The 13,216-nt window shown below is 47.4% G+C and overlaps 1 protein-coding gene across 1 annotated transcript in view; it reads left to right on the plus strand.

Annotated features, from left to right (window-relative positions):
- Nucleotides 1-13,216, plus strand: part of spega (striated muscle enriched protein kinase a) — a gene marked incomplete at its 5' end in the record, with an annotated part of 39,414 nt that overhangs the window by 5,727 nt on the left and 20,471 nt on the right. The window contains 5 exons of the mRNA XM_079236893.1: nt 7,034-7,132; nt 9,558-9,708; nt 10,835-11,623; nt 11,791-12,209; nt 12,958-13,092. Coding sequence (XP_079093019.1) covers nt 7,034-7,132; nt 9,558-9,708; nt 10,835-11,623; nt 11,791-12,209; nt 12,958-13,092 — 1,593 coding nt within the window. The remainder of the gene's footprint in view (nt 1-7,033; nt 7,133-9,557; nt 9,709-10,834; nt 11,624-11,790; nt 12,210-12,957; nt 13,093-13,216) is intronic.

The raw sequence follows: 13,216 nt of genomic DNA on the forward strand, positions 1-13,216 counted from the left end.
AGATTCTGCCAGACTTGCTGCTGATGAAGCCGCATGGCTGGAAGGCATCCATCAAGGCCGCTCCACAGAAAGCAGCGCCTGTCACTAAATCAATGGGTCTCTGTGAAGTCTCCTCACTCGATGGTTGTTTTTAAGAAAATTAAACCACGGCGCGCTCCGCTTTTCACCTGTCCAAAGATTTTGTTTTAGCGCTCATTCGGCGTCTTTGATTTCTCCATCTGTGTTGAGGTCGCGGGAGCCAAATTTGGCAGGCTGCTCCAGCAGAGCCGTTTAAAGGCTCGTCAACGGAGATTCACGTCTGATGTATTGATAGACGTCAATAAGGAGGATCGGCTTATGGCCAAGTCTGTGCATCCTGCAGGGTTAGGAAAATGTGGCCTCCTGAGCCATCACACGAAACCAGATTCAGAGGAAGATAAACGACATGCACCAATAAAATCTAATTATCTTCCCTCAAGGGCTGATATTTTATGATATTCCATCCAGAGATCGGTGGAAGCTGAGTCCTCGTGGATTTTAAAAACAGCCCCTTGAGAGATATTTCCAAGCAAGTGGAAGCCTCACCGCCGTGCCGCCCTCTCATTGGGCGATGGTCATGGAATCTTGTGTTATGATGAGCTCATTGATCCGGGGTGCATTTGAAACTGTTACTTGGGGGTGTATCCCATATCACGCTCATAGCGCCTGGTATCGATCGCTGCACTTTCTGCCTCTCAGTGACGGAGGAGGAGTGAGAGGCGGGCGAGGGTGAATAGTTAAAATAACAAGTGAAAATCCACTGCATCTAGGTGGAAGAGAAGGACTGCTTCAACTTAAACCTGCCTGTGATTATGTTTAGGCTCATGTGATGGAGAACAGACGCGTCTGAGAGAACAATTAAGGAGTCAGAGTGCGTTTCAGAGACGGGAGGTTTGAAGGATGGCGAGGAGGCGGTTCATATTCTCGTCACGTCTGCTCGACAAATCAGACGTGCTGAAGGAAAGTGTTTTATAATACAAAGGCCTCTGTGTAGAGTATTATATCAATAAGGTTTTATTGAGGCGAACATACGCGGGCAAAATCAACTCCAATCTGTTCCTGTCCTATATCACATGCAGTGTGTTTTAGAAATGAACATTTTGCTTTATTTTTCCCATCATTTATTAGACTAGGAGACGAATCCGTAGTGAAACTGATTATTATTGTGTGGCTGCAGCTTGTAAGGTACCTGGGAGAGGGAGCATGCATCACGCTGTAATCCAGTCGGGGGATGTTTGCTCTTGGAGTCTAAACAGCCCTCGGCGACTGGAGGCTGTGTAACCTCGACCCGTTAAAGCTAACAGACATTTAGATACATAACTGAAAGCACATGGGCTTTTGTGGAGAGGAAAACAAGGAATAGACTGAGAGGTGGAGGCTGTGAGAATGATGAGAGGGTTTGTTTTTGTTTGTATTCAGGAGGAAATGGAGATATAGTTCACTCCCCTCCCCCTCTTTAACGTCTGGACATTTCATCCCCTCTATCCTGTCATCTCTGCCTCCTTCTCCTCCCTCCCGAATCTTTTCCCCGCCGACCTCCTCTCTAGCTCTCGCCTCTCCATCTCTCCTCTTTGTCCATCTCTCTCTCTCTCTGACTCTTTCTTTTGCTTCAATCTTTCTCTTTCTCTCCCTCCCGCTGCTCAAAAGAATAACCCTGCTCTGTGGAAGCCAGTTGTTTTCTTCCTCATCTTTTCCCTCCTCCTCCTCCTCCTCCTCCTCCTCCTCTTATTCACCACTCTCATCACCGCAATCAAGAACAACACACCCCTTATGCTCAGACTTGCAACCCCCTCCTCCTCTTGCACTGAGTGTGCTCTCGGTGGAGGCGGAGCGGGCAGAGGGAGGTGGGGTTGGTTGGACAAGCCAGCTGAGAATTGCCCCTCTCACGTCTACGTCTACGTCGGAGAGGAGGGACGCTGTTCGCATCAGCGGATCCACGCTCAGACACAAAGACACCTGGCTCCGGCTTGTTTGCATCTTCTCTCTTTTCCCCCCATCTCGCTAAACACACCCACGCACAAAAAGGCAGCTCAATCCTGTTTTTTTGTAATCTTTATTATTATTTTTTTGGCTGATGCCACACCCTGGGCTTACTGGGGTTGTCGGGATGTTTTTGTGAGCTCATGCCACAGGTAATCGTGCACGCTTGACAGGACGCACTACTCGCAAGCGATGAAGAAAATCTGGTCCAAGAAGAGATTTCAGGTGAGTTTGCTCCGTTATGAAAAAGGAAATGCTTTTATGAATGTGTTGTGAAGGCTGTTTTTCATAGATATTAGTAGGTTTTTACATATTGGAATGTCATGCCACACCCTTTAACTGATAATGAGACGCAAATGTGTTTGATGTGTAACGGATAATATTAGTAAAAGAAACATTTTTGGAATATTTTCTATCGGGAGTATATTGATTACAACTGAGCACCATTGAATCTCTTTGGGAAAAGCCAAAAGAGCCAAAAGAGGGAAAGCATGGATGGGTTTCCGACCTTTTATTGTCTTTGACCTGTTCCAAAAAATGGAGGGCAAATCAGGACAACGTAACACAAAAGGTCAGCCGAGGAAAACTCTGGTTGCCAGGTAGAAACATGAATTGGATGCTGGGAAATCATCTCTCTGACACGGGAAAAGGGCACAATAATCCCCTGTACCTCCATTCTGTGTTGTGAAATATGTCTCACGCCTTGGAAGCCGTGGCAGTTTTGTCACATAAATAAGTCATTGTCAGTACAGGTTTCCCAAATTGTGAGCAGATGGAAAGTGTGTCAGTGGGCTGTGCGCTCCGTGGAGAGCAAGGCTCAGGATGGAGCTGCTCTCTGATGGCGCTTCGCCTCCATCCTGCATCCATATCAACCCTCTTGAGACTTGTTGTTTCGCTTCCAGCGGCAGAATACTGCTGCTAGGATTTTGGATTACACCCATTGAATATCTTGTGTTTGCCAAACGCAGCCTTTTCAAAAAAGGGATTCAGTCTGCGGCTGCTCTTCGCTGATAAGATTGCCTCGAGGCCGTGACAATGAGATCACGACAACGATGGGAGCTTCAAACAGCAGCCGCCACCAACAGTTAAGCAAATTGCCTGAACCAATTGGGGGAGTGCGGCGCAGACGTGGGGGCAAACGAGTGTGAAATGAGTCATTTTGATTTCGCACTTTTTTGTGTGCTACTTTTGCTCTCCATCCGCTGCAAAGCAGTGAGTCACTCCACTCCGCCTGCTGCTGACTGACAGACGGACCGAGAAGCGGTTTCACCCGACCGCTTTATCAGCAGCGACACTCGCGGAAACGCGGCCCGGAGAGTTTGTCGGATACTTATCGTTTCAGAAATTCATCGTTTGATAGAGATAGACATGGATTCAATGATCTCTCAGCTGATTCTTATCCTGATGGGATCACATCTGCCTCTTCTTCAGAAGTCCGTGATCTGGATTTGTCTTTTCAAACGAAATGAGATTTAAAAAGCTAAGAAATTGAGTTATTGAAAGTTTTTCTTTTTGACTGAACAAGACCAAATTAATAAGCAGCTGTCATTTTCTTAGCTTTTCAGCTGGTTTTTGGTCTCTTGGTCTCTTGGTCAGACAAAACGAGACATTTGAAGAGCGGACTTTGTGACGGCCATATCGTCACAACTGATGACGACCAGCAGAAAGCTCCAAAAGAGAGTGGATGTTTTGGTTTGTGGATTATTCTGGAGCATAACAGTAGATGTCATTACGATATCTCATGCTTCTTACACTCAACTCTACATGTTATATATCTTTTGGATGACCTTTCTTCGTATACATGTGATTTCACAGTGACGACTTCTACTACGAATCCAGCCTTCTGCTACTTAGACGTAACAACAACAGGCTTTTGGGCAAAAGGACCTTTGCAGTTGTTTCCTTTGTGTATGAGTGAATCTGTGGCTGTGTTTGCTGCTGAATAATACATTGTACTTTTGTATCTCGTTTCAGAGAACTGGGCATTCCACGCGGACATTTGGCAGATTTACCCATGGTGTGTTGTCAGTATAAGCTTTACACCCGTCTACTGCATTCCACCGTGGTCTCTTCTTTTCTGTTAGAAATCTGCCGATTTATGATTTTATTAAGCCTTCGACAGCATGTGCTCCACTTTGATTTATTCCTCTAATAACTTCCTTTACATATGAACGTTGTAGAACATGTATTTTGCTTCTTTGTATTTATGTTGTTACTGCTTACAGAGTGGGTTTTATTGTTGTACATCCACCCCCACAAAGCAATATTTTTTGTAATCACGCTATTGCCTCTCTGCATAAAACGCTCCAGTGAATAATATGTGGCCTCGATGATTTATGTTACATTATTTCTTCAGACTATGATCAAGCCAAACCAGAGGCTCGCTGCACTCTCCTCCAAATCATATTTACATTTCAATGCGATCTACAAGCTGATATACATCCCCTCATAATTACATAGCTGGGTCGATGTCCTAGCTATTGGAGACAGACGGGTGGCTCTCCGCGCCCGCACCCCGGGAGATGCGGCAATGCAATGAGCTGATGGTGATTGCTCATGTTGCCCTGGCTTTCTTATCATTAGGCAGACCTTCTGGAACGATCTAATCAGGCTCTGAGTCCATGTGAGGCGCAATGAGCTGCAACCTGTTTTGTGGTTGTCGTCCTCCTCCTCCGCGAGCTCTCTGACCGGTGCACGTGTCTGTCAGCCACCCAGCCGTTTGGCTGGTGATTTTAAGACTCTGATGGGTACGAAGAGGATTGGTCGTGTGGGTGAGAGAGATGCTGGTTTCCATAGTAACGGTGCTCTCCCGTCTGCCCTCTCTTGCTGCCACTATGGAAGTGAAGTTTTCCGCTCCTGCCGAAAGCAAAGCTATGGTAAACCTGCCTGTTTTGATTCACCTTTTTTCTCTCTCTCTCTTCCTCCCATCCGTCCGTTCCCCCTGCTGATGTGACCTCAGCCACAGAGATGTGGTTTACATGTGACCCCACTGCTTCTGTGGTTTCTCTTGCTCTCAGCCCACTTCCCTTCATTTGCTTTCGTAATGTTTTAAGATCAATTCCCTCGTGGGATCAGTACTCCATCATATTGTCTGTGTCTCTTCTCTCTGCTTTTGAATGTTCCCTTATGTGACCGAGACCGCAATCATTGCTGTCCCGTCCGTCTTTCTGTTGGCACATGTTCCCTTTTTGTGATTTCCCTTTCTACCATTTACTGAGTCATTCTCTTCACTGCTGCACAGAAACATCACTTCATGTCGTTTCCCTTCTACAGATCCGGAGAAAAGGTTATGTAGTAATCATCTCATAATTATGACACATTTTCATTTGGTTTGGAGTCATGATGTGAAAAGATCATTTTTAATACCTGCTTTTCTGGCATTATTTCCTTTAATATTTTTGTCCTAATCTTAGGCTTCATTGAATTGTAACTCAGTACCTTTAAAATTCAGGTTCTAAGACACTACTTTTTTTCAACCAACCCATGCGGCTTAAATATCGGTGCAGCTAATTTGTAGCAGTAGCAGTAGCATCAGCAATGGTCGCTTATAAACCACAGCGGTTTGTTTGTGATTAAATATGACTTATTTTTTGATTTAGTAGATGCAGCTTATAGTGCGCCTTATAACACGTATTTTACGGTACTGTGTTTTTCGAGCAGCGGTAGCAGTAGCAGCAGCAACAGCAGCAGCAGTAGCAGTAGCAGCAGCAGTAGCAGTAGCAGCAGCAGCAGCGGTAGCAGTTGCAGCGGCAGCAGCAGCAGCAGCAGCAGCGGTAGCAGCAGCAGCGGTAGCAGCAGCAGCGGTAGCAGTAGCAGTAGCAGTAGTAGCATCAGCAGCAGCAGCAGCAGCGGTAGCAGTAGCAGTAGTAGCAGCAGCAGCATCAGCAGCAGCAGTGGTAGCATCAGCAGCAGCAGTAGCAGTAGTAGCATCAGCAGCAGCAGCAGCAGCGGTAGCAGTAGCAGTAGTAGCATCAGTAGCAGCAGCAGCAGCGGTAGCAGCAGCAGCGGTAGCAGTAGCAGTAGCAGTAGTAGCAGCAGCAGCAGCATCAGCAGCAGCGGTTGCAGCAGCAGCGGTAGTAGTAGCAGTAGCAGTAGCAGTAGCAGCAGCAGCAGCGGTAGCAGCAGCAGCAGCGGTAGCAGTAGCAGTAGTAGCATCAGTAGCAGCAGCAGCAGCGGTAGCAGCAGCAGCGGTAGCAGTAGCAGTAGCAGTAGTAGCAGCAGCAGCAGCATCAGCAGCAGCGGTTGCAGCAGCAGCGGTAGTAGTAGCAGTAGCAGTAGCAGTAGCAGCAGCAGCAGCGGTAGCAGCAGCAGCAGCGGTAGCAGCAGCAGCGGTAGCAGTAGCAGTAGCAGTAGCAGTAGCAGCAGCAGCGGTAGCAGTAGCAGCAGCAGTAGCAGTAGCAGCAGCAGCGGTAGCAGCAGCAGCGGTAGCAGCAGCAGCGGTAGCAGCAGCGGTAGCAGTAGTAGTAGCAGTAGCATCAGCAATGGTCGCTTATAAACCACAGCGGTTTGTTTGTGATTAAATATGACTTCTTTTTTTATTTAGTAGATGCAGCTTATAGTGCGCCTTATAACACGTATTTTACGGTACTGTGTTTTTCGAAGGATGCTAGAAACGATTTTAGCAGGTGACGTATTTATAGAAACACACAAATAGGAATAAGAGGAACGTAGCGTTCAGTCTAACGAAGGAAAACTAAGCTCCACCTGCTGTTTTGTTCCCAGTCAAACGGCTGCAGACCCGAGGAGAGAGCATCTATCCGTGCACCTCCCTCCATGTATGCGCCATGTATTTCTGTAAGCCACAGCTGGCGTCGTGTCACGCTTCATCTTCAACCCACTTTATTCCACTCTGGGGGCTGTTTCAAGGACCCATCAAACTCTGTGCCGCTAAGCAAACCTGAAATGTCATTTTCACCCAGACTCTGTTGTTGTTTCCCGCCTCCTCTTCTCCTCCACCTCAGTTTCTATTTCCTGCATTCCCGCCTTCCTTCCTCCATCTTAACTCATCGGTGTGTTCTACTTCTCGTCGTTGCAGACTCTGAGACCACAGAGGATGAGACCACAGAACCTCAGATGGAAACCAAAGAAGGGCCTGGAAGGCACCAAGACAAGGCTGGACGGAGAGGCCCTTCAGGTATTTCATATAAGCTCCTGCTGAGCTTTATGCGTGTTTTTTTTCTTAACTATTGCTAACGTTGCAAGCTAAAAGCTGCAGCATGCACATATTCAGCAGCTCTTCAGACCTTATTTATGAGGTGATAGTCAATGTGATTCATCATTGCTGCCAAATACACACTACAAAATCATGAGTGAATGCAGATTGATGGATTTATCAGCTGGGCCCAAGAGATGCGTTGGATAAAATCTGACATGGCAGAATGCATGAATCCCTCTTGGTGCAGCGTGACACACTGCCCTAGTTCCAGCAGGGAACCTGTCTCAGGTCTCCACAGGGAGCAGGCAGCCAGAACACTGAGAGGAAAGAGGTTGAAACTAATGGAAACAATTATTCTGCTATTTTGCTGCATTTGCTTCTTCCAGCTGTGAGGATTTGCTGATTTCTCAGTTTTATATTTTCATTTTCTGTTATTTTTCTATATTTTTATGCTTTGGACTGTTGTTTTCTCACATTTCATAAACAGTACAACACATTAATTATCCAAGAAAATGAGTATATTGATCAATCATGAAAATAATTGTTGGTTGCAGCCCCAGCAGTTTTCATATAATCTTCGATATTTTTATAATTACAAGTCTCATTCGTGACTGTAACATCCAAAATGACTTCCCTGTCAGTGTGAGTTAAAATGACTCCAGCAGATCTTCAACTCAAAGTTCAAAGCTGTTGCTGAACTCTGATATTTTACATTGTCTCCGTCTTGTATTTAAAAATGGAGGATCCATTGTTTAGAGCGGTTTAATCTGATTCAGCCTAAAGATCTCATGTCATTTTTTCACAAGAAAGGGGCCAAAGAAATGTTGCTTCACTTCCTCCTGATCTCTTAATGCACATGTCTAAAATGCAAATGTGTGCAAAACTATTTCCCTCCTGGCATTTCCCAGTTATAACCTAACGAGCCTTTTCCTGTCAGCATTACACGGGTCAGAGGAATTGCTGAAAGAGTGTTTACTCATTTGCCAGAGTGGCGTTGGAGAACCTGGTGCCCTCTCCACTCGGCTCCCAAACAGGCGGCAGGATGTCTGAATATAGATCCGACATATTGACACCCTTCTCCTCAACCGGGGAGACATTTTAGTATTCTTCCCTCGCTCGCCGTACACGCTGTTTGCACTTTCTGACTATTGCCGTATCATCACGTCCCTCCAGAGACGAGCGACAAAACAAATAGAAAGAGAATATGAAATGAGGGCGGGGACGAGGTGACGCATCGAGGAGCGGATTCTGGTTTCCTCCGCTGCATACAAAAAGTAGAATGTTAAACGCTTCTGCAGACGAGGCCTTTGTTTAGATCCAGTGGGCGAAGGAGAGCAGATTGTTTGTGAGATCGACGTCTCCATTCGTGTCAAAACACGGCGCTGAAAGCCCGTCCTGCTGCTCTGCCCTCTAAGACGCAATGAAAGCTCCTCGCAGACAGGAACACTGGATTTTAAAGCTCAATACGTCAAGGCCTTGAGGCGGGTAATACATTCCCCTCTGGAAAGATTCTTTTCATTTATTTCTGTTGCTTTAGGAGCAGCCGATCTAGTTTTCTGGCTGTGGCGCTGAGTCGCCATCACTTGCGACTGCAGTCCGTCGTTTTGCATCCCGACACCATCGCTGTTTCCAGGTTTCCGTCGTTAACGGAAGATGCTGACTGCTCGTTTTTTTTTTCGCTTGCCAATGCATTTCTGTCTCCTTTGCTCATCACTAAAATGTCAATCATTACCTGATTTGCGACGGGGGAGGATCTCTTTAAGTGGTGCGCGCTCCGCAACATGGCCCTCATACGCTCTGTTTCATTTCCTGTTTTCAAGCGATCAATAGACTCCTGATCCAGCTTTGCCCTTTTTGTGCTTAGTGCATGTCGCTCCGCTTTTCAGTCTCCTTTTCTACCAGCTCAGGACTCCTGCTCTTTGTATTGCTGAATCGTTCATTCTTTTTGGGATATAGTGGTGGTGGTTTATACATAACACAGACAGTTGGCCCCTTTCCCTGCTTTTTAATGACTAAAAGACTCTCAAAGAAGAAAGTCTGGAAATTAAAGTGCTACCACCAGAGTGTAAAGGTGTTCCAATATTTAATTCACTAAAGGTTTGACATTAAACAAAAATGGATTGAAGAACTCTGTGAAAGAATTAACCTTTCGATCAATATCTCTGTCTGGTGATATTCTATCGGACCAAAACCGACCGTGAAATGATCCAAACTATCGGCGCTCTTCCTGTGGAGCCAGAGATTAGAAACACATGAATGAGCCACACGGCTGCACCGGGTGACATTCAACTCAATCCACAGCTTTAGTGTTTACTCCTGTTTGCTAACACATTTTTGTTCTCCTCTCTCTCTCTCTCTCTCTCTCTCTCTCTCTCTCTCTCTCTCTCTCTCCTTCTCTCTCCAGGTGAGGGAGGCGGGATGATGGACTATAACCCGGACGCTTCAGATCGCCGGGCCACCCTCCCCGGAGCCTATGACCCCGTGGTGGAGCGAGAGCTGCGCGCTCTGGGCTCCCGCCCTCCGGGGCTCCACCTGGACCCCACAAACCCTGCCAGGCAAGCCCTCGGTGGGGCTCCCGCCGAGGGGGCCCCTCCTGTCCGTCACCTGGGGGTGGAACCGCTGGTGCGGGCGTCTCACGCTAACCTGGCACGGCCTGTTCAGGGCTCAGAGGAAAGTGTTTCTGTAGGCAGCGACTACTATGGGAGCATGTTCAGCCTCTACAGAGGGAGGACATTCTCTATGCCGTTATAGCACATGGCATGTCACTTTTAGGAGTCCACTAAAAAACAAAAAGGACTGGCCACAACCCCCCAATCGCACACATAAGCCAAGACATTACATCCCACATAGACCCAACTCGCAAAAATGTACTTATAAGTTACATAAGTGACTCTTTTTTTAACTCTTATTTCATATATTCAAGCTTTTTTCAAACAGCTTTGTTACTCCCCTATTTTTATTTTGATGTCACACTTTCCTTCGACTCTGTTTTTATGTGTGGTTTGGTTTCTATAACGATGATCACAGGTCTTTAAGAAGAAATCGTTGTTAATATTTCTTATAGCCATTAGCGAGGACACGATGGTACAATCTGCTAATATGTATTATTCAGCACTTCTGAAAAACTGTGATGACTCTTTTTAGCCACTGCATGTTTTGTAGAGCGGCCCCGCACTTTTGGATTAACACCATATCGTTATAGGTTTGCTGTGGCATGCATGGGTTGCTGGCTTTGAGCCGAGCTAATATTAGCATGAATGTTCTCACAAATGAATGATCATGTGATTCACAGCTTCTTTTTTAGGCATGTTTTCGTATTTAAAGTTAGAGCAGCGAGCGCTTTTTTTTCATGTTGTGGATCTGCATTTTTGTTGATGCAACATTGCCTACAATTTCTGAATACTTTGTCCTCCACTTCAGTTAGATTAAGTTCTGAGGAACGTTTGACATCTTACACGTAGGCAACATTGTTTCATTTGTGTTCCTTTCTCTGCCGATTCATTTGTACACTGTCAGAGCACAGACAAAACACGAGGAACTCACTGGCGAATTTAAAAACACGAGACAAAATGACAGGAATGGACGTTCATCTGCTTCTTTATCACTCTCCCAACGCCTCCGGCGGCTGCACCAGAGCTCTAACGTCACACCTCCGTTTCCCCTCAATCCTCACCCCTCTAGGACTCAAACCGCCGACGAATCACAGGGGCTCTCCTCCTGTGTCCCCCTGTCTTCTCACAAAAACAGCATCCAAGGCCCGGATAAAACCAAACCTCCAGATCCCCAATCTTCAAAAACACAGCAGGCGTCGGGCGTAAACAGTGTCGTGATGACGCCCAAACTGGCTCGCGCGGCGCCCAAGATCTTCGACAAGGTCGTCGCTTTCGAGGAACGGAGGGCGAGCGTCGATCCGCCGGGAGGAGTCGGATCGGCGTCGGGTTCGAGGTTCGGACGAGCGGCTTCCTGCGACTCGGACGACAGCGGGAAGAAGGCGGGAGGCCGAGAGGACGGCCGAGTGCTGCAGAAGCGGGCGGCGTTCAAGCAGCGGGCCTCGTCTCTGGAGGACCAGACCAGCTACTCCCAGAAGGTCCAGAGCTACCAGAGCAAGTTTGCCGAAGAGCTCCAGAGGATCAAGAAGCTGGTGGGGAGGCCGAGCTTGAAGAAGGCTTATTCCACCGAGCAGCTGGCGCAGAAAGAGAGGCTCGCCACGGGGAAGCTGGAGCCCATTCCTCCCCAGGTGGTGAAGAAGCTGGAGGCCAGGGAGCGAGCCCTGGAGGACAGAGCGGCTCCGCCGGCTCAGAGGAACAGGCCCGAGAGGAACTCGATGACACGGCCGGATTCACAGCGGACGCCGGCCGATGGCTCATCACAGGGAAGCGCAGAAGAAAATTCCGTTACCATGGAGACGGCTCACGTTCAGCAGTTACCAGGGCAACATTTGCCAACAGCCACACGGAAAAGCCTCACCAGGTTTGGATAAAATTATCTTTACTGATGTTTTTTCAGATTTCTGTGTATTTTTCTTTGTAGGATTTGTTCTCGTCAACAAGTCTGGACAAATTATATAAATGTTTACTCAAAATCTAATATTTATACTTCTCCGTAGTACGTAACACTTTCCTTGTCTTTGCACACAGGGAAGCTCTTCAAACCTCCGCGGGAGCCGACAAAGACACACTTGTTGACACGTCGCTAAGGTCCTCGTCTCCCGCCAGAGATCTGAGAACGGATCCAAGGAGGGAGACGAAGACGGACGACAAAGCAGACCACAGGCCCCCCAGCCCCAATGGGAGGAGAGCGTCCCCAGTAGCTGTGAGGGAACCGGGCTCCCAGTACCCCCCCAAGCCGCCCCGGCTGGCCCCATCGCCCACTCCCTCCATCAGCCCTCTCACCAAAAGGAGGAAGGCGGAGGCGGGCCGGGTGTCTCCGGCCACCAGGGCGAACATCCCCACCATCCTGCTGGAGGACGAACCCATGGAGACAGAAAGTGTTGCAGACAGGAGCAACGCGAGGAGCAAGACCCGAAGGAAAGACGGGAAAGATCGCAAGAAAGAAGGTAGTGCATGTTGCATGAGGATTATTGATACAAATATATAAATGAGGTGGAAACAAGCAGCAGCCACCGCAGACGAGTCCAGAAACTTTTTTTATTTCCAAAGGTCATGGAGAAGTCTATTTTTGGGGTATATTTGCCTTGATTGACAGGTCGGTCCCTCAGGCAATTTCACACAACAGTGCTGCTGCTTGCATGAACCAACCTGAACTGAACTGAACCAAAAGGGCCACACTCAAAGTCGCCCTTCAGAAATCCACACTGTGGGAGCTGTCTCCGTCTTTTTCCAGTTTTTGTGAACCCAACGTGTGAGCCATCGTCCTTAAGCGTGTAAAGTAGCACTCAGCTCTATGAGCTAGATCAATGTGAGGGGTGATGAGATATTTAAATAATTAGGAAAAAGGAAATCTAACAGCTCACAGCTGATAGAAACACGTCACCTTTGTTTATGGGTCTTTGGTGACTTTTAAAGTGTTTAAAGGTTCTCTAAAAAAGTCGGGAAAGCCTAGTATATACTGTAAATTAACGAAATAGCACTAAAAACAGGAAAAAAGTGTAGACGCTAAAAAGGAACAATAAAGTAGAACATGTATCCATCATGCTGTCTGCTCAGACTCATTGATGGATCTCATTTCACATGGGGGACCCCCAAAAAAAAGAAAGTCGCCCATGAGTAATTTTGGGGCTCTGACCCATTTATGAAAGCAGCTAACAGGAACCGGGCAGTGACCCTTGACCCGGTTGTTTCCAGGGCGCTCGTCTGATGACTCCGACGAGGAGCCGGCCGGGGACCCGAGCTTCGAGAGGACTCTAGTGGACACGGCGGCGTCCAGCGGCTCGGAGGTCACGCTGAGATGCATCATCACCGGGAGCCCGGCTCCTTCAGGTACTGAGAACATGCTTTTCTTTCTTGTTTTGTATGTGTTTTTATGTGTTTTGACTTTTTTTAAAGGCAGTTATTCAAGGTTTTTTCAGTGCTTCATCCGCTCTTCCGTGGGAGGTTTTCATTA

The sequence above is a fragment of the Taurulus bubalis genome, assembly GCF_910589615.1.
Source record: "Taurulus bubalis genome assembly, chromosome: 21".
In the NCBI taxonomy this organism is placed as follows: Eukaryota; Metazoa; Chordata; class Actinopteri; order Perciformes; family Cottidae; genus Taurulus; species Taurulus bubalis.